Source organism: Hyperolius riggenbachi, chromosome 9 (genome assembly GCF_040937935.1).
Source record: "Hyperolius riggenbachi isolate aHypRig1 chromosome 9, aHypRig1.pri, whole genome shotgun sequence".
NCBI lineage: Eukaryota > Metazoa > Chordata > Amphibia > Anura > Hyperoliidae > Hyperolius > Hyperolius riggenbachi.
The window spans coordinates 236869661-236893655 of NC_090654.1; the positions used below are offsets into that span (position 1 = coordinate 236869661).

The 23995-nt window shown below is 45.9% G+C and overlaps 1 protein-coding gene across 3 annotated transcripts in view; it reads right to left on the reverse strand.

Moving 5' to 3' along the window:
- Positions 1-23995, reverse strand: part of ATL1 (atlastin GTPase 1) — a 116998-nt gene that overhangs the window by 18762 nt on the left and 74241 nt on the right. For all 3 annotated transcript variants that reach the window (XM_068254175.1, XM_068254174.1, XM_068254173.1), the window contains exons 7-9: positions 17132-17224; positions 15783-15921; positions 12735-12862 (exon numbers count right to left, since the gene is read on the reverse strand). In XM_068254175.1, coding sequence (XP_068110276.1) covers positions 12735-12862; positions 15783-15921; positions 17132-17224 — 360 coding nt within the window. The remainder of the gene's footprint in view (positions 1-12734; positions 12863-15782; positions 15922-17131; positions 17225-23995) is intronic.

A 23995-nucleotide genomic window follows, 5' to 3' on the forward strand; every position in this document is an offset into this window, starting at 1 on the left:
TATCCACACACTGTATATCTGTACATGAGCTGCCCTGTGTTTTCTGCTTTCTGGCTCTTTGTTTAGTCCAGGAATAAGCCTTCATGGTTACGCGAGTCAAGCATAACAGGCCTGTCTGTCAGCAGTTGTTTTTTGGGATCTTACTGGCTCACATTCATGGCCTCTGCGATGCTGTGTGTCTGTACGCCTTAATCCCCCCTCCTCCTCTGTCATTGCTGTCCATCCTTAACATTACATGACCAAAACATTCCAGCTTCAGTTTTGGTGTAAGTCCTTCCAGTGAGCAATCTGATATTACTTCATTAAGTGATGACTGATCTGCTCTTCTGGCAGTTTGGGGAGCTCACTCTTTCCCTAAACATTTTCCTCATAAGAGTGAAATCATGCGCTGCATTACAAAGAGATGACTTATGTTCTACATTCATGCAAAATTGTGAGATTGAGGACCAGTTCACACGGTTCAAAAACTGATCCGTGTAAAGACATTAGCGTACCGTGAATGCGACAGGTCTGTCAATATGGAAAAATTGCTCCCTCCCCAAACTTGTGGTCTATTCGGCAGAACGGGCTGAATGGATCCATTCCAACGGAGCAATTAGAATGGATCCTATCAAGTTAGCATTCATTCACATCCATTAGGATCAGTTCCGTTATGGACCATTTTTTATGCCTATGGGAACCAGGCCTCAAGCTGCTAATGCCCGATCTCTATCTTATCATTAGCTTACATATTTCCATGCCCATGATATAGCCCCATTATGGTCTCATTGGCTGATTAACACAAGTGAATTTGTTGACTTCTCGGGCCTGTCTGAAGAATCCTATTATTATTATACTATACTAATATATATATATATATATATATATATATATATATATATATATATATATATATACAGTATACTATATAATACTGACAATGGTATAATGGTATACAGCAATATACAAAATACAGAATTAGTACAAAATACAGAACTGGTAATTACAGTGACAAAAGTAACACGACTGAATAAGACATATAACAAAATCCATGACACATAAGGGTAAGAGATCCCAGCCCTTGCTTACAATCTAAAGGAATGTTTGTGTGTGTGTGTGTGTGTGTGTGTGTGTGTGTGTGTGTGTGTGTGTGTGTGTGTAGGGGGGGGGGGGCGCAACAAGAGGTGGGGTAGTATACAATAATCATACCTAGAGGCATGTTTTTAGTAGTAGTGCAACTTGGCCAGAGGTAAAAAGGGGAATGGCCTAAGGTAGATTGTATGCTTGTCGAAAAAATTAATTTTGAAGGAGCGTTTAAAGATATCAAAGGTTGGAGAGTGCAGATGAGGAGAGAAGGGGTAAAGCACATGCGAGATCTTGTATATGTGAATCCGAGGAGGTAATTCTAGAGGAGGATTAAAAAAGGTCATGTGCAGATCTGAGATTGTGATTGGGTTGGTATCTGGAAATTAGTGAGGAGATGTACAGGGGAGAGAGATTGTGGAGAGCTTTGTAGACTAGAGTTAAGAGTTTGAACTGGATCCTCTGGTTAATTGGTAGCCAATCAAGGTTAGGGTCAAGAGTTTGAACTTGATCCTCTAGTTAATTGGTAGCCAATGAAGAGCATGAAAGAGAAGGGCAGCAGAGCGAGAAGAAAGGTGAATGAGACGAGTAACCAAGTTCAGTACAGAATGAAGCAGTGCCAGCCTGTTAGTTGGTAGTCCACAAAGTAGTACAGTATGTTACAATAGTCTGTATGAAATATTATAAGAGCATGTATTAACATTTTAGTTGTGTCCTGAGTGAGAAAAGGTCGGATGCGGGATATGTTTTTTGAGTTGGAGATGACAGGATCTGGTTAGGAAGTGAATGTGAGGAATAAAAGAGAGAAAGGAGTCAAATATTACCCCTAAGCAACGTGCTTTGAAACTGACGTTATGGGGGTGTTATTAACATGTATTGCTACATCAGGTGGTCCCCTACTTACAAACAGCTTCCATTAAGAGAGATAACAATGTTTTACTTTGAAACAACTCTGGATTTAGACAAATAGTAACATAAACTATGTTTTCTGGTTGTATTTAATGTGCTATTAAAGCGTTTTAAACTACTTATAACAGTTTATACAATAATGTAACATTTAACAAAAATAATATTGTCTATTTCAGCCAATAGACAGAGAAGTAGAGCTTCAAGAGACAGATAAGCTTTTCTGCTTTCTTCACTTGCACTATATTGATATTCTTCTATGTTATTTAAAAAAGCTGAGATCTTTAGGTGGGTGGTAATGTAGAGGCAGAACAACAGGATGCAAATGATGACCCTCATTATGCTACATCTGCCACATATCAGGACAGGAAGTGCTGACACATAAGGGAAAAAAATCATATATAGACCATTTTCGTCATTGACTACCATGTCAAGTCCTCGGTATATCACTGTAGTAACAGCTGGGGCCATTTTCAGTGCGAAGCCTGGGGATCTGATAAGTGTAGCCAAACATTTATCACTGAAGCCAAAAACTGAAGTGAATGCCTGATAATTACTCACAGTGTTAATCTTGGAGGCTGGTATCAGTGTTGGTGACGGTCATTGTGAATACGTTATTGGGGGCTCTGGGATAACAACTTGAAGCACATTGTATGGGACTACTGTGAGGGTGCATTGGATAAATCTGGGGCCATTGCACTTGAGATAAAACTTTATACACACTGTGTGGGGACAATGGATAATGGTGGGTATACAGTATACTACATTAGAGCTCACAGAAAGCTGAGGACACAGTACTAGGGGCACTACATGGAGGCACTAGATAACACTGTATGTCTGCACTGTGTGAGGACAATGGATACCGGTGGGAAAATACTACATTGGAGCTCATAAAAAGCTGAGGACACACTACATGGAAGCACTATATAACACTGGGTGTACGGTTTAAAGCTGGTAACATACCTAACTGAAGCACTTGATGAAGTTAAGGGAATGCTACGAAAGCTCTCAATAAACTTCTGGATGGAGTACTGGCTAGGTGCACTAAAGCCCTGGTACGTGGTACTGACTTATATATTGTTTATTCGTATGCTTGTGTGTGTGTGTGTGTATGTGTGTGTGTGTGTGTGTGTGGGGGGGGGGGGGGGGGTGGCGATAGTGAACTAGGGCATAAGATAAAGTGGTAGGAGCAGTATATGAGTACACTATATGCAGGCACTAGATAAGTCTGGAGCCATACTATTTGGAAGCACTGGTTAAAGTTGGGGGCACAATTCTTGTGTCACTATATGAAGGAACTGGAAAGCTGGGAAAACACTATACTGGAGCACTGGATAGACCTTGATCCACGTTACTGGAGGTAGTATATTAACACCTCACTAGCTCTCCTCTTAAAGGGGAACTTCAGCCTAAACAAACATACTGTCATCAAGTTACATTAGTTATGTTAATTAGAATAGACAGGTAATATAATCTCTTACCCACCCTGTTTTAAAAGGACAGGCAAATGTTTGTGATTCATGGGGGCTGCCATCTTTGTCATGGGGCAGCCATCTTTTTGGTTGATAGGAGGTGACAAGGAGCAGGAGACACAGTTCCAACTGTCCTGTGTCCTGATTACACCTCCTAGCTACACATGCTAGGCTACAAATGTCTAATTCAAAATGTAAAAAGAAAAAAATTGCACCAAAACAGCAGAACGAGAACAACAACATCAGAAATCCCATCATGCTTTGCACAGCATCAGGGGAAAAAAGCCCGGGCAGTTTTCTTCTGTGCAGCTAAAAATGACGCTTGTATAAGAGAAACAAAGTTCTGATGCTGTGAAACTGTTAAATAAACACCAAGCCTTTTCAGTGCTGCTGAGTCGATTTTTAGTCCGGAGGTTCACTTTAAAATCCTTTGGGATACTCAGGAAAAGCAGAAGGGGGGGGAGAGGTAGTGGATCCAAGTCTAAAAAACATAGCTGTCCCCAGGAAAGCTCAATCACAGCCACACTCTGCAATGCCAGATCGATAAATAATAAGACTGCAACTATACATGACCTAATAGAGCTCTCTGATTTGACCTTTTTGACAGAGACCTGGCTTGGGAAACATGCAGGCCCAACTCTTGAAGCAACCGTGTCGACCAATTATTCAGTCTTGCACTGTGAGAGTCAAGTCCGCAAGGGTGGGGGGGGGGGTTGCCATATGCTTCAGATCCTCTTTGAACTTAGGCCCCTGCCCATAGGCCCCACTGAAACCTTTGAATGTCTTGCAGCCCAACTGTCAGCAGAGACAAACATCAACATATTGCTCATATACCGCCCCCCAGAAAATGGTCCAGCCTTTCTTAAGGAAATATCTGAACTCTTATCCTGCCTTACAGTGGAACACCCTAGATGGATCATCCTGGGAGATTTTAATGCATGGGTGGATGATCACGACTCCCGCCTAGGAAGTGAACTACTTCTCATAATGAGTGAACTGGGTTTCTCTCCGGCTGTCAACCTCCCCACCCACAAGAAAGGGCACACACTGGATCTTATATTTCATTCCGGACTTTTAATATCACACATGGATATAAACCCAGTGGTATGGTCAGACAACCACACCATCCACTTCTCTCTGACAGCACCAACAATAAAACACAGAGGGAAAGAACTCATAAAATACCGTTCTCTGAAAGAGAACTCTGAAAGTCTCACCCCAGCACGTTCAGAATACCCTCAACTTCGACGCATTAACCAATCATTGCGCAGACCCAGACTCCGTGGTCCTGATGTACAACCATGCAGTGTCATCTGCCTATGACGCCCTTGCTCCAGTTCGCATTAAACGGTCTACACCACTTCACCATGCACAGTGGTTTGACAGCTCACTAAAGGACCTAAAGAAAGAAGTGCGCAGACTTGAAACGAAGTGGCGAAAATCTCAGAATTCAAAAGATAAACACACCCTCGTCTCTCACCTGGAAAGCTACCAAAATGCGATCACCAAGAAAAAATCCTCCTACCTATCACAGGAGATCGCAAAGGCCGCCAACAGGCCAGCCCAACTATTTCGCACAGTTGATAGACTATGTAACCCATCCTGTCTAAAACCTACTATAACTCCCTCAAAGGATCTATGCGAGAAATTTGCTTGCTACTTTGCTGACAAAGTATCCTCTATTCGGTCTCTCATTCAGTCCACAGCACCTAAGACTTATTCAACTCCTGGAAATAGTTGCAAAAACAACCTAACACCCTGGACTGACTTCAAAAGTATTAGTGAGGAAGAGATCTCAGACATCCTCCGCCGCCTCCGCCGGACAACCTGCGACCTGGACCCTGGACCAACTAAACATATGCTGAAATGCCCTGACCTGCTTGGTCCAGCATTTCATAAAATAGTAAATTGCTCTCTGCAAGCAGGGAGGTTTCCTACCTCTCTAAAAGAAGGCATCATCAAGCCCCTTCTTAAAAAACCTTCCATGGATCCAGATGCTATGAGCAGCTACAGATGTGTCTCCAACCTCCCCTTCTTAGGTAAAGTTATTGAAAAGGCTGTCTACCTGCAACTTGAAACCAGGCTGTCAGTAAACAACATCCTGGACCCTCTACAATCTGTTAAGAAACACCACAGCTGTAAAACATCCCTCATCCAAGCCTGCAACGATCTGCTCATGGCAAGGGACAGAGGGGAATGCTCCATCCTAATCCTGTTGGATCTCTCAGCGGCTTTTGATACAGTTGACCACGAAATCCTGCTTAACAGACTGCAGGAGTACTGTGGCATCAGTGGATCAGTCCTCCAGTGGTTCAGATCATTCCTGACTGACAGAACACAGAGAGTATCCCTAGGTCCAAAAAGGACCTGCATCACCTGCAATTAGTGCAGAATGCTGCTGCCAGATTGCTAACAAACCAGCCTCGCCACTGTCACATTACACCGATCCTTCGCTCACTGCACTGGCTACCAGTAGAATGGAGAATACTATTCAAGATTGGACTGCTGACATTCAAATCCCTGCACAATCTGGGCCCTGGATACATGAAGGACCTGCTGAAGCTGCACCACACCTCTCACAACCTCAAAACAGCAAGTTCTATAAACTTGGTCACTCCCAGAGTGCACCTCAAACAATCTGGAGATAGAGCCTTCTGTCATGCTGCCCCTACTCTTTGGAACTCCCTGCCACACCCAGTAAAGACAGCACCATCCCTGGAGCTATTCAAATCCAGACTGAAAAGCCACCTGTTTAGCCTGGCATTTCCAGACTTATAAAATTCTTCCTCTGTACCACGATGGACAAGCTGATGCGCTTTGAGTCCCACGGGAGAAAAGCGCTTTACAAATGTTATTTGTTGTTGTTGTTGTTGTTGTTGTAGTATATGGGGTGTTAAGAGTCCTACTGTTTACACAACTGTTTGTGCTGTGCCTCCCCATCCCCGTGATCCACAATACACAGCAGCTTGTACAATTTATACAGAGACTATAATGATCTATATGGTCCAGAGCGAACCATTAGCAACACTGACAAGTACTTGGCAGTTATTTTACTATCCTGTGCAGTTACCTGGTGTTTAGTGCCATCTCCCTCCACTATACAGTTCCCTGGTGTCTAGTGGTTCTCCCTCCCTGCCCCATACGGTTCCCTGATGTCTAGTGGCCCCTCTCCCTCTCCTATACAGTTCCCTAGAGTTTTGTGGCCTCTTCCTTCCCCTATACAGTTCCCTGGTGTCTAGTGGTCCTCCTGCCCAACCCCCATACAGCTTCCTGGTGTCTCATGGCCCCCTCCCTCCTCTGTACAGTTCCCTGGTGTCTAGTGGCATCCCTCCCTTCACCATGTGGCTTCATAGTTTCAGCGCTTACCCATATAGGCTTAGCGCTCAGGGCCAAATATAGTGCAAAATGGGGAAACCACTTACAGGTCAAATTTGATGGCACAAGAGTTTGACAGGTATGGTCTAAATAAATAATTCCCTGAAACATTAACTCGGTTAGCCCTTCAGGCCATGGAAACCTACTTAGCATAATCCAGCTTGAGACTTATGAGAGGGCCCTTTTATTATTGTAACTCTGAGTATACTATACATTTTGTACAGAAAAATCATAATTTGCTGGACTGGTAAATGTCTATAGATGGAAGGAACATATTTTCTTCATTACAGATGGCTGGAGGCTGGGAGTCCCTGTGGATTCTGGTAATAGTGTAAGCGGGTGTTGCCTGTTTGGCATGTGGCTGCAAGTGGTGAACACAGAAGGTTAATTTCCACATCAGTGAAGGCATTATAAAGCTTCGGTAATAACAACCATATGATCATAAGGAGAAGCAGCCAACTCCTCAACAAAGGCTGTCTGGCAGCCAGGAGGCAGGTGACATGCAAGGGTACACGATGCAGCCATCCTCCTCTCGCTCTGCACTCCTCCTAGCAAAGGAGCCTCTAAATAGCTCTCAGCTTGCTATTGCCTGCATGTTTGAGCCAATCGACTTACAGATAAAATGACATCACCGAATCACATACAACCAAGTAAGAAATGGTCCAAAAAATAGCTGTATTACCAATAAGTTTCCACCTCTTATTTTCCAGAACAGAAAATAGATGAGAGAAACTGACTGGCACAAAAGCAACCATTTTTGGCAGAACTAAAGTCACTGGGCAAAACAGTACTACAGACAGAAACACAAAAATATATACTGTATGTATACTGTAGCCTTTAACAGTATAAAGGTAGTGGCGAATGTGTACATATTATGCATTTACAGCAAAGTCTTTGTTATCCAGAATTCAGGCAACCAAAGTCTCAACTAACCAACATGCCATGGTGAGGATCAAAATAGAGTGTCCAGCACCGTCTTCTAACCTTCCTTTTGCTCCTGGCGGTTTTCTGGCATCTGTGCACAGCTCCCAGTCCCAACCTGTCACATGACCAGACGCCAGTCAGGTAACACGCTGGAAGCCGAGCACTGAAGACTTCGGATAGCCGCTACAAGTGTCTGGAGCAGTGGTCTTCAAACTAAGGCCCGCGGGCCGAATGTGGCCCCCTGAGTCTTTTTTACCGGCCCTACACACACAAAATGTATTACTTACAGATGCGGTCAACTACATATTTAAATATTGGTTGTCCGCATATAGAATAGCAGTGCTGGCACCACCCATCCACATGAAAGCCAGAAAGCAGTAATTCGCTAATTTCCAATCAAATTCCATGTTGTCACCTGTGTATGCTTCACTGTCTGGCCCGCAAAGACTTCTACAACATTTTATGTATATTTCAGCCCCCCAGCAGTCTGAAGTATGTTGACCCGGCCCTCGACCCAAAACGTTTGGGGACCCCTGGTCTGGAGGGTTAGAAGACAGCGTGTCACCTGATCTGCGTTGAATCACATGACACGCTGGGAACCGTGCATAGATGCCGTAAATCCGCTAGGAGCGTCAGGAAGCCGAGAGAAGGGGGTTAGTGCTTTTTCAGTCAGGCGATGCCCGCCGGTGCCAGATACCCGGGACTCTGCTGTATTCATACCTGTTCTTTTTCCAGAACTGTAAGAGCACATTGAATATACTTTACTTATCCTTCAGAATCAGAGCAGTGCTCCCCAACTGAGTCCTTAAAGGACTTACGAGTCCAAGAATAGAAAAAAAATTAGAAAAAGTTAGCTACCTGCATCAGCTTGTAAGGCACGGAGGACGCTGTCCGTGCCCTCCGTGCCGTTCCGCCGGGTCCCCGCCGCTCAATAGCCCCCCGAACGGTCCCCGACCGCGCGCTCCGGGTCGGGCTCCCCAGCCTGTACAAAGATGGCCGCTAGAGCTGGCCGCGGCTGCGCAGTCCGCATAGCCGCGAGTGCGGCAGCGCAGCTCTAAGGCCAACCCCCCGATCCACGTAACAATAGCGTGGATCGGGGGGTTGGCCTTAGAGCTGCGCAGCCGCACTCGCGGCTATGCGGACTGCGCAGCCGCGGCCAGCTCCGGTGGCCATCTTTGTACAGGCTTGGGAGCCCGACCCGGGCCGCGCGGTCGGGGACCGTTCGGGGGGCTATTGAGCGGCGGGGACCCTGCGGAACGGCACGGACGGCGTCCTCCGTGCCTTACAAGCTGATGCAGGTAGCTAACTTTTTTTATTTATTTTTTCTATACTTGGCCTTGTAAGTCCTTTAAGTACCCCCAACAGTGCATGCTTTGTGAAAATCCACAGAGGTAGTTAACCAGCACTGCTGAGACACTTGTTACCTCATCTGTGAACAGGGCAAGCCTTAAAGAGAACCTGTACTGAGTAAAATTATTTAAAATAAACACATGAGGTAACTTAAATTGAACATTACATAGTTACCTCGCCATCAGTTCCTCTCAGAAGCTCACCATTTTCTTCTGACAATAATCCCTTTCAGTTCTGACAACATTTTGTCAGAACTGAAATATATCAGTTGTTGTCAGTTATATATCAGTTGCTGTCAGTTACAGCTGAGAGGAGAACTGATGTGTCCACGTTTCCCTATGGCTCAAGTGGGCGATGTTACAGTTTAACTGTGTGCTGACCAGGAAGCTGTTATGGTGTAATGGCCATTTTTAAAATGGAGGACAGAGAATTCCCTTGATCACAGTGGACAAACAGGACGCAGGAGAGGAGAAAGAGATTGAGGAGTAGACTACATGGGAGGTACGTATGATCTGTGTATGTTGATTTTCACTTTTAATTTTCAGTTCAGGTTTTCTTTAAGGCAGCCATACACTGGTTGATTGCCACCAAATCGACCAACAGATAGATCCCTCTCTGATTGAATCTGATCAGAGAGGGATCTAATGGCTGCCCATACACTGCACACGGATTTTGAATCGATTTCAGCATGAAATCGATTCACAACCTGTGGAGCTGTCGCCTGCCTTGTGCCCCTGCTCCCCCGGCCACCCGCAATACATTACCTGTCTGTCGGCGCAGATCCCCGCAGTCTCTCATTTCTTCCAGCATACTCCTCCATCTTCGCTTCACTTCCTGTCCCGTCCTGACACAAGCAGAAAGTTCAAACAGTAGAGCGCCCTCCACTGTTTGAACTTCGCTATCTCACAGGACAGGACAGGAAGTGAAGATGGGGAAGTGACGGAAGAAGCATACCTCCCAACATTTTGAGATGAGAAAAAGGGACACTTAAGCCACACCCCTGGCCACGCCCTCACCACACCTCTAGTCATGCATACCATAAAGAATTCATAAGAAAAATATGTTGTTTTATAATTCAGACTATATTGGTCCTTTCTATCCTGGTTAATTTTCCTACATAGTAACATTTTAAAATTAGTAATATATCAATTTAAAGGTTGGGAATATAGTTTAGAGTCAATCAAACACATTTTTAGTGTAAAAATATATATATTTACATAGAAAGAGGGACAAAGTCCTGAAAGAGGGACAAATGAGGATGAAAGAGGGACAGAGGGACAGGGCTCCCAAAAAGGGACTGTCCCTCCGAAAAAGGGACAGTTGGCAGATATGAAGAAGTGAGAGACTGTCGGGACTCGCGCGGGCCGGACAGGTGATGTATTGCTGCGTCCGTCGTCCCCGTATCAAAAGCCGCTAATGATGCGCTCCCAACCCGTAGGTGATCAAGTTAAATTTTCCACCTGGACAGATCGACTGTATCGATTAATTTCAGGTGGAAACCGGTCGGTCAATATTTGCATTAACAATTTCACAGCAGAGTCTATCACTCGTTGTAGTGTATGGGTACCTTTAGGTTTCACAGCGCCCTGAGTGAAACTTGACTTCGGTGCCCCTCCCCAGGATTTCAGACCCCACAGTGAGTCATTTGAAACAATACCAACAAATGAGCGAAAACAATTACATTAGGGCATATTCACTAAATAGAGTTAAAATTGCGATGAGCATAAAGCACATGGTAATTTAACTGCAATTTAGCGCATATTCCCCATTGTGTTTTTGCTCACCAAAGCCCTCATAAACCTCTTGCTTATGTGCTGTCCCCAACCCAGTTCAGGCTGCTCTGATATAGCTGAGAAGTGTGTTTGTAAAGCACTCGTGCCCCAAACTGTTGTCCAAACAATCAATATTGAGGGTCTCAGGGAAAAAGTGAGGGTTGGGTTGAGGGTGCAGTAGAACGAGCGAGAACAAAGAGAGTAGTTGACGGGACAGGATGGGGGGGGGGGGGGGGGGGCGGGGCATTGGGGGAAGGGGCAGTGAAGCTATTGAGGAAGCGAGGTGGTGGGTGAGCAGAGAGGGGCTTATTAAGGGTCCAAAAGGAAGAGAGTATTGCTATTGAGGCTGCTGGGAAAAAAAGAGAGGGGCTTTACTGAGGGTCCAGAGGGGAGCCCCCAATATATTAGGTGATGTAGTCCTTCATTGTTAGTACATCTCCTGAATCGCGGCGGCCGCAGACATGCGCTATTGCGGCGGGCACTTTAAACTGTAGTACTAGCAGCTCTGGATGGAGAAGATGGCATAGAGCATACAGGCAGGAGACTAAGGAGTAGCCCTCTGCAGGTAAATAATACCTGTCATCCCCCAACAACCCACACTATTTACAAACCTCGCTTAGGAGATTATAAAATCCATGCTGAGATTCCCTTAATGCCCTTGTGACTAATGCTGGGAATACACGTTTCGTTTTTGCCTTCGTTTTAGCCTTCGTTTCGATTGTGCCTTTTGTCCTTTTCGTTCCCGAAATAATCGAACGTACGGTTAATATCACCACCCACGGTTTCGGTTTTTTTTTCGATTCTGATGGTTTCGTTTTTCCAATAATCGAAGGCTGCAAAGAAACGAAACGAAAATCCCTTTTTACAGGGACGGACTAACATAAACGAACATATAATCGATCTGAACAGCCATCAAGCCTACCAATGGCTCGATTAGATGGATAAAGAGAGATAATATCAAACATGTTCGATCACTAGTCGTTCGTTTTTGGGGTCTATTAATCGAAACTATAATGAGATTATGACTATTTTCACATACGTTTTCAACACTCGATTCGTTTACTGAACGAATCGAAGGCTAAAACGAAGGCAAAAACGAAATGTGTATTCCCAGCATAAGGGAGTGTATAAGGCTGACAGGGAGTGAGTCGATGAGCATGAACTGATAGAGCAGATTTTTTTTTTCTCAATTTTGGATAAGCTACTTTTTTTTTTACAAAACTTTTTATGCACAATTATTTTAAAATAATGTACTACATCTGCTAATCAGGAAGTAGAGTGAGACTGGAGGCAGAGAAGACCGGCGGCACAAGTAGCCACATGGAACCCGAAGTCTATGTTCCCTGCCCACAAGCCCTCTGTGCTAAATTCTGGAAGGGGGAGTACTGAAAGGGGGGTTTAAGGTGAGGGAGGGGGGAGTTGGGTCCCTCTCCGCACAGCTGTGTGTGCCCGCTGCTTCCCCTTCCTGCACTGCACTTCCCGGGCGGGCAACCGCCCCTAAAAATGCCCCTGGTTCTGGGTCACCATGAGCTGTCTGGGTATTTCTTAATACTAGTTCAATCTCTATTCCACAGAGCCACATCAACCAACCCATGTCATGCACTGATGAGGGCAAATAAGTCCGAAACAAGCTGTATGTATGTTGGATCGGTGTGACTTTGTAAAATTTATTAGCAACAAATTAAATATACAACAGCTGTTCTGGATGTGCAGCCTTGCTTTCAGCGGCATACAGAAATGATTTGCATATTAGGGAGTGATGCACCATGGGAATCCACAGTTGCTCACTTACAGCTGAATTATAGCAAATACCTAATGTTGTAAAAAGGCAAAATTACATTTGGCACAACTTCCCAAAAAACATTCACTTTACCTTGAAATACTCCACCAAGCCGCGACACGTTGTCTTATTCCCGTTGATTTCTTTAATATCCAGGTTCTCCGGGCTCAGAAGCCATGGTATAAACACTTTCAGGTTCCTTATAAACTCCTCATCAATTTCTATAAGAAGTAAGAAGAGTCTGAATCCACTAGGTCCACATAAACGCAATGTGAGACCTACTACAATCTGATGGGCTGATGGCTGTGCGATCGGCAGGCGATCGTAAGTCAGGGACTCCCTGTACTTGGACTATAAGATGCAGTGACTTTTTCTCAACACTTTTGGGGGAGAAAAGTGTGTTGTATAGTCCGAAAAATACAGTATTTCTTCAGCTCTCTGTGACAAAAACCCTCTTAGCCTCACACTGCACATATATTTTCCAGTGTTCAGGACATCAATCTAACGATCACTCAGCTGAGATGGCACCACAGGCATTGGTAAAGGGCCACTATTGCGAAAAATTGGCAAATTTAAAATAGACATACTTATACAAATTACTTTTCTCCCATACCAAACTTCCATTAAAATAACTTTTCTCCTATGTTGCTGTCACTTACAGTAGGCTCATCTCTTTATGGTTGATTCTCAGTATTTCCTTTATTCTTTACAAAACCAATCCCTGGACAGGATATATACTAAGGTTCTGGTCAGCCTCCCTACTTGCTTGCCCAGTTTAGTAACTGCTTTTGAAAATAAACAAAACAACCAGAACCCCTATGAGGTGATGGGCTAGTAGAAAACCTGTCAGATCTTTTGGATTTTTACAACCTACTTGTAAGTGACAGGAACATAATAAAAAATACATTTATAGTGCATTTTACTCTGGAACAAATGTACATACGGTACATATTTATACATGTGCATTTAAAATTTTACAATGGTTCTCGGTAGTGGTTCTTTAACTAAACTGTTGCCCACACACGCAGATATCTGTGACAATATTTTTCAGCAGACACACAATCAATACATGAACCAGTAGTGTAATGCTGGGCATACACGGGTCGATCCGGCGGCCGATTAGCCACCGGATCGACTCCCGCCGCGTCCCAGCCGCGTCCCCACTTGTCCGCGTGTGCACCGGAATCGATCCCCGCGGTGATCGGACACGTCGGATATTATCAATCAAGCCATCAGCGGCTCGATTGATAAGAGGGGCATCGAGCCGTGTATGCCCAGCATAAGGGCTGGTGCACACCAGGGTGGTTCTGGAGCGTTTTTAAAAGTTTGAAAACTGCTTGGGTAATATATTTCAATGGGCTGGTGCACACCAGAGCGGTTCATTTTTTCCACAAACGCAAACTCGGGTCCTGCGCATTTTTTAGATTTCCAAGTCGTTTCTGCCTCCATGTAAAAAGTATAGGAAAGCGGAAAACCATTCTGAAAAACGCTACATCAGAGCGGTTTTCCAAGGGTTTTTGTTACAAAAGCTGTTCAGTAACAGCTTTACTGTAACAATATATGAAATCTGCTACACAAAAACGCTCCTAAAAACGCTAGGCATGTTTAGAAAACCTCTCTAAACATGCCTAGGAATCGCTCTGAAATCTGCTTTAAAAACCTCTAGCGTTAGCAGATCTGCTAGAGGTTTGTGGTGTGCACTGGCCCTAACTGTGATGTTAACCCTTTAAGCAAAGTCTCTGACACCTAACACTGTGCTTCGTATTTTCAATCTGAGCACTCCTTCAGGCAGGGAACACACTACATGCGTTTTTGCGCGTTTTGCCGCGAACGGCAAAACGCGCACGATTTTAGAGGCTATTGAAAATAATAGCCTAGCTCGGGAAACGCTGCGCCGCATGCGTTTGTGCGCGTTTGCGTTCGCGTTTTTTTCCGCGTTTTGTAGCCGCACAGTTTTCTGCTTTTTTCCGCACATTGCATGACTACATGCCATGCAAACGCAGAAACGCAGAAACGCACGCGGAAAAACGCACGCGTTAGACGCGACCGCAAAACCCGACGGAAACCTGGGAAACGCAGGGGAAAACGGCCCTGCAAGTGTGTTCCCTGCCTGAGGGACTGCTGATTCTTCTTTGGTGCTATAATAGTAATGACCTCTCTCACACTGCAGGGGTCCTTGTAATGCAGATTTTGGTGGATTCTATCATGCAATCTTTATCTGTGTAGAGTGCTGGGGGGATGCAGTATTAAATTCACAAATCGCTGCACAGAGAATTTAAATGTGTGCATTAAACACCAAGTGAACACCTGACACAACTGGCTGAGCAAATTTGGCCTGATTGGCTATTCATGAGGCAATGCTCAGGCCAAATTTGCTCAGCCAGTTGTGTCAGGTGTTCACTTGGTGTTTAATGCACACATTTAAATTCTCTGTGCAGCGATTTGTGAATTTCTTTCCCTTGGAGGCGGGTGGCGGATGGCTCATTCCAGGTAGTGTGAGTCCTGGAGTGGGCTGTCAGTGCCTGTCCTCCACCCCCCTTGGAGTGCAGTGTGTGAGCCAGCCCTGAGCTCCAAAGCTCGGTGCGACCCATGCTTCATTCCTTTCCTTTTCAAATGTGTTGCACCCAAGCTATGCTCAGCAGCAGAACGCAATGGACGTCAAGGTAAGTGCCTGTTTTTAAATATTGGGAGGTGAAAGGTGCGGATGGCTCTCCCCGGCGCTGGCCACGCTTGGGGGGGCCGCCTGCGCCACCCAGCCTCCCCCCTCCGGGGTGCTGCTGTGGTTCCCAGGCAGTGAGAGCGCCTGGGACCCCGCGGTCCCCCGGTTGTATGGGGGCATTGGGAAGCCTCCCCGAGGCGCTCCTGGATAGTGCTGTATAGCATGAACTAATTCCCGCAGGGCAAACCGCTTTGCGGCATTGGTTCAATGGACCCTGCATTAGTTGGCATGCGAAAGCAAATGCATATTTGCATGAGCATTGCCTCATGAATAGCCAATCAGGCCAAATTTGCTCAGCCAGTTGTGTCAGGTGTTCACTTGGTGTTTAATGCACACATTTAAATTCTCTGTGCAGCGAGTATTAAATTCACACTGGGGCCCATGGCTCTGTGGATACTTAGCTGGTGGCTGCTATGACTCACCTTTTAGTTTGCCATCGAAGTTGGGGTTGGTGGCTACGGTAAGTCCTGGGTGCGGCAGAAGGAAGCATGAGATGTTAGTGAAACAAGAGTGGATGTGTTTTCTGACGTTCTGTAATTCCTCGTGCTGGTTCTCAGACACCTGCAAAATTAAAGTATTCAGAGGTTTTTCCTTTGTTTCTCTTATCGTGAATCTGAAAAAAACCTTACTGTTCTCACACTGACCTCAAAGATCCACTTTCAGCCCTCTTTCATGTCTTGGTGTGTCGTATGTGTCTGTGTATGTGATGATGCTATGTGCAGCACACATAAGGACTAGTGCCAGGATATAAGACGTGTGCCCAAGCCTCAACATAGGCTGGGTGAGTGATCAACTGGGGAGGGGGTAAGGGCGTAACTGGGCGTAACTGGGCCCCTGCAAATATTTAGATGGGGCCCCCTTTCCCCCCCACACATGGTGTACAGAAGACGCATACAGAAAACTGACGGACAAGTGTTCTCCCAGCCTCAGCTTATTACACTCACTCTGTCCATCTCTGAGCAGAGCGGAACCGGCTCTGCAGACTTCTCCAGCATCACTACAGTACAGAGCACTTGGGGAGGGCTGGAGAGGTTTGGGGCTAGGTGATGTACACAAGAGCCTACTGCACACTGAGTAGGGACTGTCTACAAATCTTTGTCTTCAAAACTTTGATTCCTATCAGTGGCTGAGCAGAGGCAGTCATTAGAACAATTGTTCAGACAACAGAAAGCTTTTTCTCTCCATGCCTTTAGTTGCCAGTGTCTCAGGACAGGGAAAAACTTTTCCCCCCACGAAGCCCCTGCTGCTTCTGGGGTTTATTGTTACGCCCCTGGGAGGAGGCAGGAAAGGAGCACAGTCACATGGAGAGAATGGGTGGGCACAAGCTGCACATGCTAAATTTTCATTGACTAAAATGGTTATTTGTGATTATTTCAATAGACAATCTCTACAGAGAGCAGAGTGTTTTGTTTATCTCTAGAAGAGAGAATGCCATTGAATTTTGCTGCTAGTGGGTGGGGCTAAAATCACAGGATTTCCGCTTTAATTGTTAGTATTATCATAATTCTGAAACTAAAATAGAACTCTGGTGTTTTCAATCAATGCAATGAGAATTTATTTGAGTGAGAGATCCTGTATCTCTCTATTATTTTTTTTTTTTCCAAGTGTCCTTTTATGTCCCCATCCTATCCATAATACGAGCTACCGTACATGTATTCTATAATGAGCAGTTTACTATAATCTGTAATCCCCAAAAGACAGTCAAATCTCTTATCCCTCATATGCCTGTGCAGGACCACAATGTACCACAGAAAGAAAACGAGTCACAAACCTTGAGGCGCTTTTCTAAAAACTTGGCTCCGCCATCAGCACCATAAGGGAATTCATATGGAAAGCTCCAATCTCGTACAAGGAAAATCAAAGACTGTAAAGTAAAAATAAAATTGTAAAATAGCACACGCTTCTAAATTTACGTTTTTAATTATAGACTGGCAGTCTTTAGGCTGAATTTTAAGCTGTGAGCAAATGCATATACACAATTATAACACATGTATATGGCTGTTCACACATTACACAGAGCACTGCCCACAGTCCTAGTCTGCAATCCTCTTTTTCATCCTTGGGCCCCTAGTTGTCACACTAAACTAAACTAAATAAATGTTAACCTGAAATGACATACAGAATTATAACATGACCAGTGACTTAGCCCGTTTAAAAACTAGCTAGGTCTATCCCTAATGCACGTGCCCACCGCGCACTCATCATGCGTGCACGCTGTGCGCGCACCCGTGGCATCCGTGCACACCGCGCGCACGCCGTGCATGACGCACACACGCCCGTCCCTCCTAGCCCCGTCCTCCGGCTCTTGGCGGCGTCTCTGCATCTTGTCCCCGCACATGCGCAGTGCTAAAAACCACTGACACAGGGACGGATGCAGGGACATTAGGGTTTTATTATAGAGGATGAGATATGCATGGCACGGCTAGAAGGATTCAGATGCGTTCTCACATTAGAGCAAGTGCCGCTGTGCTTTTCTGAAGTCGCTAGTGGAAACGGGCCCTAAGGTATGCAAGGATTACGTACACAAGGGGTCTTATCTATTTATCATGAATACTTCACAACACTTGAGGCCGGTTTCACATTAGCAGCCTGCGTTTTAGTTGCGGTGCAATCAGAGCGCAAAGCTAAAAATAGGCTTTAGAGATACCTGCAGTAATGCGCGGTTGTGTAATTTGTGGGAGCAACTTCTCTAGGGCTCACGTGCTGTGGTAGAAATGCAAATTGCAAGAAAGGTTATTGAACACAATGCGAACGCAAAACAGGTTTGAGGCCCCGTTCACACTTAAAACCGCAAAATGCTGGCGATTACCGCTGGCATTTTGCGGGACTGCTTTATCAGCGATTAAAGTGGACAAATCACTGGACACTGTAGCGGTTTGGGAGCGATCGCAATTAGCGGTTCTATACATGCTAATCGCGATCGTACTGGAATTGCGGCAAACTGCGCTATTCCCACTCAAGGCAAACCGCTAGCACATGTAACACTTTGCGGTTAGCGTTAACCACAAACATGTTACATGTGTTAGCGGTTTGCCTTGAGTGGGAATAGCACGATTTCCGCTCAAGTGAGAGCGAGCCCAAAATGTCTGCAGCACCAGGGAATTACATGACTTCCGGTCAACGCACATTGCCGCTGATCTTGACTCATAATGTGCTGATGTTTTCATCAGATGCGATACTTCCAGCGCACCACATCATACCGCATTAGGTATGAAATGTTCCATAGACTTTCATTGCTTTAGCGTTACTCTGCGGTAAAAATGGGTAATTGTAATGTAACGCAATGAAAACGCCCTAGTGTGAAAGGGGCCTGGGGGTTTAGCAAACATTCTTGCAAGAACCCTTTTGATGCCCTATTGTAAATTTATGCATCTGAATTGCACTATATTTGCAAAAAGATTTCTGTACCTCCTTCTGATGTCTACAGCACAAGTGTCGAACTCCAGTCCTCAAGGGCCATATCCATGCCAGTGTTTAGCATGGACTGAGAAATGGAGAAATATGCTCTACTTGATGAGCCACATCTTTTCTATCCTATCAATTTACTGTATTTTTTGGACAATAAGATTCACTTTTTTCTCCCCCAAAAGTGAGGGAAAAAGTCCCTGCGTCTTATAGTCCACATGCAGGGAGTTCCTGACTCCAACCCGCCGCAATGTGGGGACTCCCTGCACTGTGCCCATGCAAAGGAGGACACAGGGGGACATAGAGGAGGACACAAAGGGACATAGAGGAGGACACAAGAAGGACAGAGGAGGACAAAAGAGGGACAGAGGAGGACACAAGAGGTACTAGGGGGCATAAGGTACAAAGGTGGCATAATCCACAAGATTCCCCTTCACCATGAACACATCAGGTTTAGTATATTTTTTCCCCTGGCTTTTGGCCTCTAAACCTAGGTGCATCTTATAGTCCGAAAGCGTCTTATCGTCCGAAAAATACGGCAATTGATGCCAAAAAAGTGTGAAGACCTCAGCCCTTGAGGACTACAGTTTGACATCCCTGTTTTAGAGACTGAAGAAGGCCTTATTAGCTGAAAGCTTACGTCTTTCTTTTAAGTTAGCCAATAAATGGTATTATCCTGATTCAAAACGTCCTACGTTGTAACAGCAGGGCCGTGCTCCAACGACTTAACCTACATCCCATAGACTTTACTATCCCCTCCCTAACCCTCCTGCCTATGCGTTTGTCAGTGAATGTAGGAAGGTTCGATGGGTAGGCTATTTTGTCGGCAGACTGGTTCTCTCATGAAGCAAGGTGAAACATTTGCATCAGGCGCAGAGATTTCAGGGGCAGCATTTTTGTACTGTGTGTACCTTCCTGAGGAAGAATGGAGTAGCTGAGGGTGAGCTGTTTGTCACAGACTCACAGCCAGCCAGTGTGCTATTGTGTTGAGCTGCAGAATGTCATGTAAGAACATTAAATGAAGCTGAGTAAATTGTCGGGTGCTGAGCGATCATTCCAAATCGGGGGGCGCCATTCTCACAAGTTTGCCTCAGGCAGCAAAAAGTCTAGAACCAGCCCTGTGTATCAGGAAATTATCACTTGCAGTATATTGGTAGCCATAGCATTGGAGAAAGTAACAGGGGGTGAGGACAAGCAGGCAGGCAAAGGTCTCAGCTGCTAGTGAATGCATACATTGGGCACTGATTCTGCACATCTTATAGCAGCAAAGTCAATAATCCAATCAAAATGACTGATTCCAGTCTGCTTTCTATAGAGAAACCTATTAACATACAGCTATATTTACAGAAGGTGCTACAGCGCTACTCATTTAAAGAGACTCTGAAGCGAGAATAAATCTCGCTTCAGAGCTCATAGTTAGCAGGGGCATGTGTGCCCCTGCTAAACCGCCGCAATAGCGCCGTTAAACGGGGTCCCTTCACCCCCAAACCCCCCACTGCGACACTTGGTCGCAGACTTGGTCGCTCCTGCAGGCAGGGCTAACGGCTGCAGCCCTGCCTCCATTCGCGTCTATCAGCCGCGCATCGCCGCCTCTCCCCCGCCCCTCTCAGTGAAGGAAGACTGAGAGGGGCGGGGGAGAGGCGGAGATACGCGCTGACAGACGCGCGTGGGGCAGGGCTGCGGTGGTTAGCCCTGCCCCAACCAGGAAGCGCTCTCCCGCATTACGGAGGGGATTTGGGGGATCAGGGACCCCCGTTAAGCCGCGGGATAGCGGCGGTTTAGCAGGGGCACACATGCCCCTGCTAACTCTGAAGTCTGATGCGAGATTTATTCTCGCTTCAGACTCTCTTTAAGTCAAAAAGTTAAAGAGGAACTTTAACCAAGGATTGAACTTCATTCCAATCAGAAACTGATATCCCCTTTCCCATGAGAAATCTTTACCTTTTCTTAAATAGGTCATGGGTGGTCTGTATGGCTGTTATTGTGGTGAAACCCCTCCCACAGTGTGATGTCACGGCCATGGTCCTGACAGTTTGCTGTCTGTGAACCTCGTTACATTGTTGGAAATATAAGCAATTTTATTCATTATGTTATTTTCAATACAGTTCCTCTTGAAAGCCAATCTCTCGCCAAACATTTTATTTTTGCTTTGAAAAATGTCTAAAGGGATCTCTTAGGTTTTATTGCTGTCTGCAAATCTCTCTGGTTGTCCCCTTCTTGCTATTCTCCAGATCACCTGGTAGCTGGGTTCACAGACAGTCCCAGAGACAGAAAGTGAGGGAAAATCTCCCCCAAATCTCCCCAATGGAGATACCCAATAGCAAGAAGAGTCTGACACTGCTAAAAACTAACAAAAAACTTTCGGCTGGGGTCGAGCTTTCAAAATATTTTTTTATTATTGTTTTTTATGGAATGTTGAGCAATAGCTGAAAGCAGAATATAAAGATTTTATCAGGAAAGAGCTGCTGACATGTAGGAAATGCGGACAGACAAGCTGTGTCTCCCCCACCCAGGATATGTTCCTGGGAAGAGCTCCAAAAGAACGTGTGATTGGAAACATGTGCAGCAAGACATGACACTGGCCATCTCCAAGATATCCCAATCCCCTTCTTCATAAATCAGACGTGTTTGTGACATTTCCTTCCGGCTAATCTTCCAGACTCCCAGAAATAAGTCTGATGTACGTGACAATGATAAAGCTACAGCCAGTGCATGTCGCAGAAAGCACCCAGAGCTGAGAGGCTCTGCCTGTGCAGAAGGGAATTGTGCATAATGTTGTAGATAAACTGACACATGCCAGGCCATTGAGCTTAATGGGTTAAGAGCACTTACGTGTAGTGATGCAGGGATTGTGGAGCAGGTATAGAAACTGATATCCGTCCTGTTCTCAATAAAAAATCAAAAAGCCCTTTGGCCCACAGAATCCAGGCGACAGCGACACAGCATGCCACTGGATTATTGTATCATCGTCTTTGTGCAGCCACAATTAGATACAGTATATGCATAGAGAGACAAGACGTGGCCATTGTAGTGCACACGTCTTATCTTACTATGCATATACTGATATGCACCCTGTACCCCAGAAAAGGGGATCTGTCAGCTACGGCCACTGCACTCCCTTCTACCACAAGCTGCATGTTGTCAGACATGTGACCTGTATCTATGGAAAGGGACCAGGAGAGATGGCTGGAAGGGGGGGGGGGGGGAGAAAGCACTGAGGGAGAGCAACCCCAGGTGTTGGGGGGGGGGGGGAGTAAAGATCATGTTATAAGGGACCCCAGGAGTGGGAGCACAGAAGGGGGATGTAAAGCACATGAGAAGGGGGGGGGGTGCAAAGCACACTAAGAGGGGCCCCAGCAGTGGGATGCACACTGAGGGAGGGGAGCCAGGTGTGCCAAGCACAATATGAGAGACCCCGGAAGAGGAAAGCACACTGGTGGAGGGCAGAAATGGAGACCACATTAAGTGTGACCACAGAAGTTGGGAGCACACTGAGGACAGGGAGCCAGGAGTGCAAGCACATTATTAGGGACCCCAGGAGAGGGAAACACACTGGTGGGGGGAGAAATGGAGAGCACATGAAGAGGGAACCCAAGAGTGGGGAGCACAGGAGGGGAGGGCACACAATGAGGAACCCCAGAAGTGGGGAGAATGGGGGAAGGGTGGATGGGGGAGTAGAGAGCACACTAGAAAGAACCCCAGGAGTCGGGAGCACAGTGAGGGAGGGGAACCAGGATTGGGGAGCACGGGGAAGGGTGGGGGGAGTAGAAAGCAAACCATGAAGGACCCCAGGAGTGGGGGGGCACAGTGAGGGAGGGGAACCAGGAGTGAGGAGCACGGGGGAAGGTGGAGAGTAGAGAGCACACTATGAAGGACCCTAGGAGTGGGGGGCACAGTGAGGGAGGGGAACCAGGAGTGAGGAGCACGGGGGAAGGGGGAGAGTAGAGAGCACACTATGAAGAACCCCAGGAGTGAAGAGCACAGTGAGGGAGGATATCCAGGATCAGAAAGGGTCATCTCCCAAAAAACAGCTCTCAGTCTAATTGTTAGCGCACAGGATATTATGGGAAAGTAATGTAATAATTCTAAAAATGTACACTCAGCTAAGGTATTTCAGGGCAAGTATATTACTTTAAAATTTGTGTTGCACTGCAATGCAGGGGTTGTGCGTGTTAGAGAAACGTATGGCACCAGCGTTAGTCTTCGTTGCAGTTCTGACCCTATTCAATGACACGGAATGGGACAGTGCTGTGTTGAGCACAGAAATGCATGCAGGAGTGCAGTGTCAGGACACACTGCTGCACAGTAAACAAAAGTGCCCATCATGATGTCCCTGTTATCGCTCACTGATACACATCACTGAAATCAGCAAAGCAACCTAAAAGCGTTCTCAAGCCCTAAGGGACCATTCCCATAGGAGGCAGTGCTGAACGTCTCACATCACTCTGCACTGCCTCTGTACCAAGGAGGTAGGAAAGAGTCAGGGCCTCCGTGAGCTTGTACCCTTGCTAAGGATAGATCTGCTCAATTTCTCCACTTAAGGTGCCATTATCGGTACAATTTGTATAGATGATCAACTAATCCAATAATAGCAATCCAATTAGAGTGTTGATGTTGCTGACTGACAACAAATGATTGTATTGTGGATTGTTTCCCCTGCCAGTGGTTGATCGGTTCAGCGTATTGATGAAATGATTAGATAGGTTATGTATTTTTCCCATCTCATTTATGACCATGATTGATGATTTTAGCTCTATTCCTTTCGAACGCTATTATGCCTGGTACACCCCATGCATTTTCTCTGGATCCTGTAGAGGCTTCCTGTGTCCTTCCCACCGCTCGCCGAGACCCTCTGGAAGATGGCCATGCTGCTCTTCATGCACAAGCGTGGCCATGCTGCGGGGGTGCAGCGCTTGTGCATGAGAAGCTCTGGCTTACAGCGCATGTGCGGCCGTACTCGCACATGCACAGTTTGGGCGCTCTGGTTCTTGAAGAAGTGCGCTGCGTTAATCTTTAATCCGACAACCCCTTGTTGGATTTCTTTGGGGGTCCACGAGATGTAATGGAGTACAGAGGGAGCCTCTACAGGACCCAGAGCCTTCCTCCTTAGGTAAGTATTTGGTTTTTAACCCAAGGTTCGCCGCTGGTACACTTTAAAGAATACCAGTTGCCTGGCATCCAGCTGATCTTACTGGTCAGTAGTGTCTGAATAACACACCTGAAACAAGCA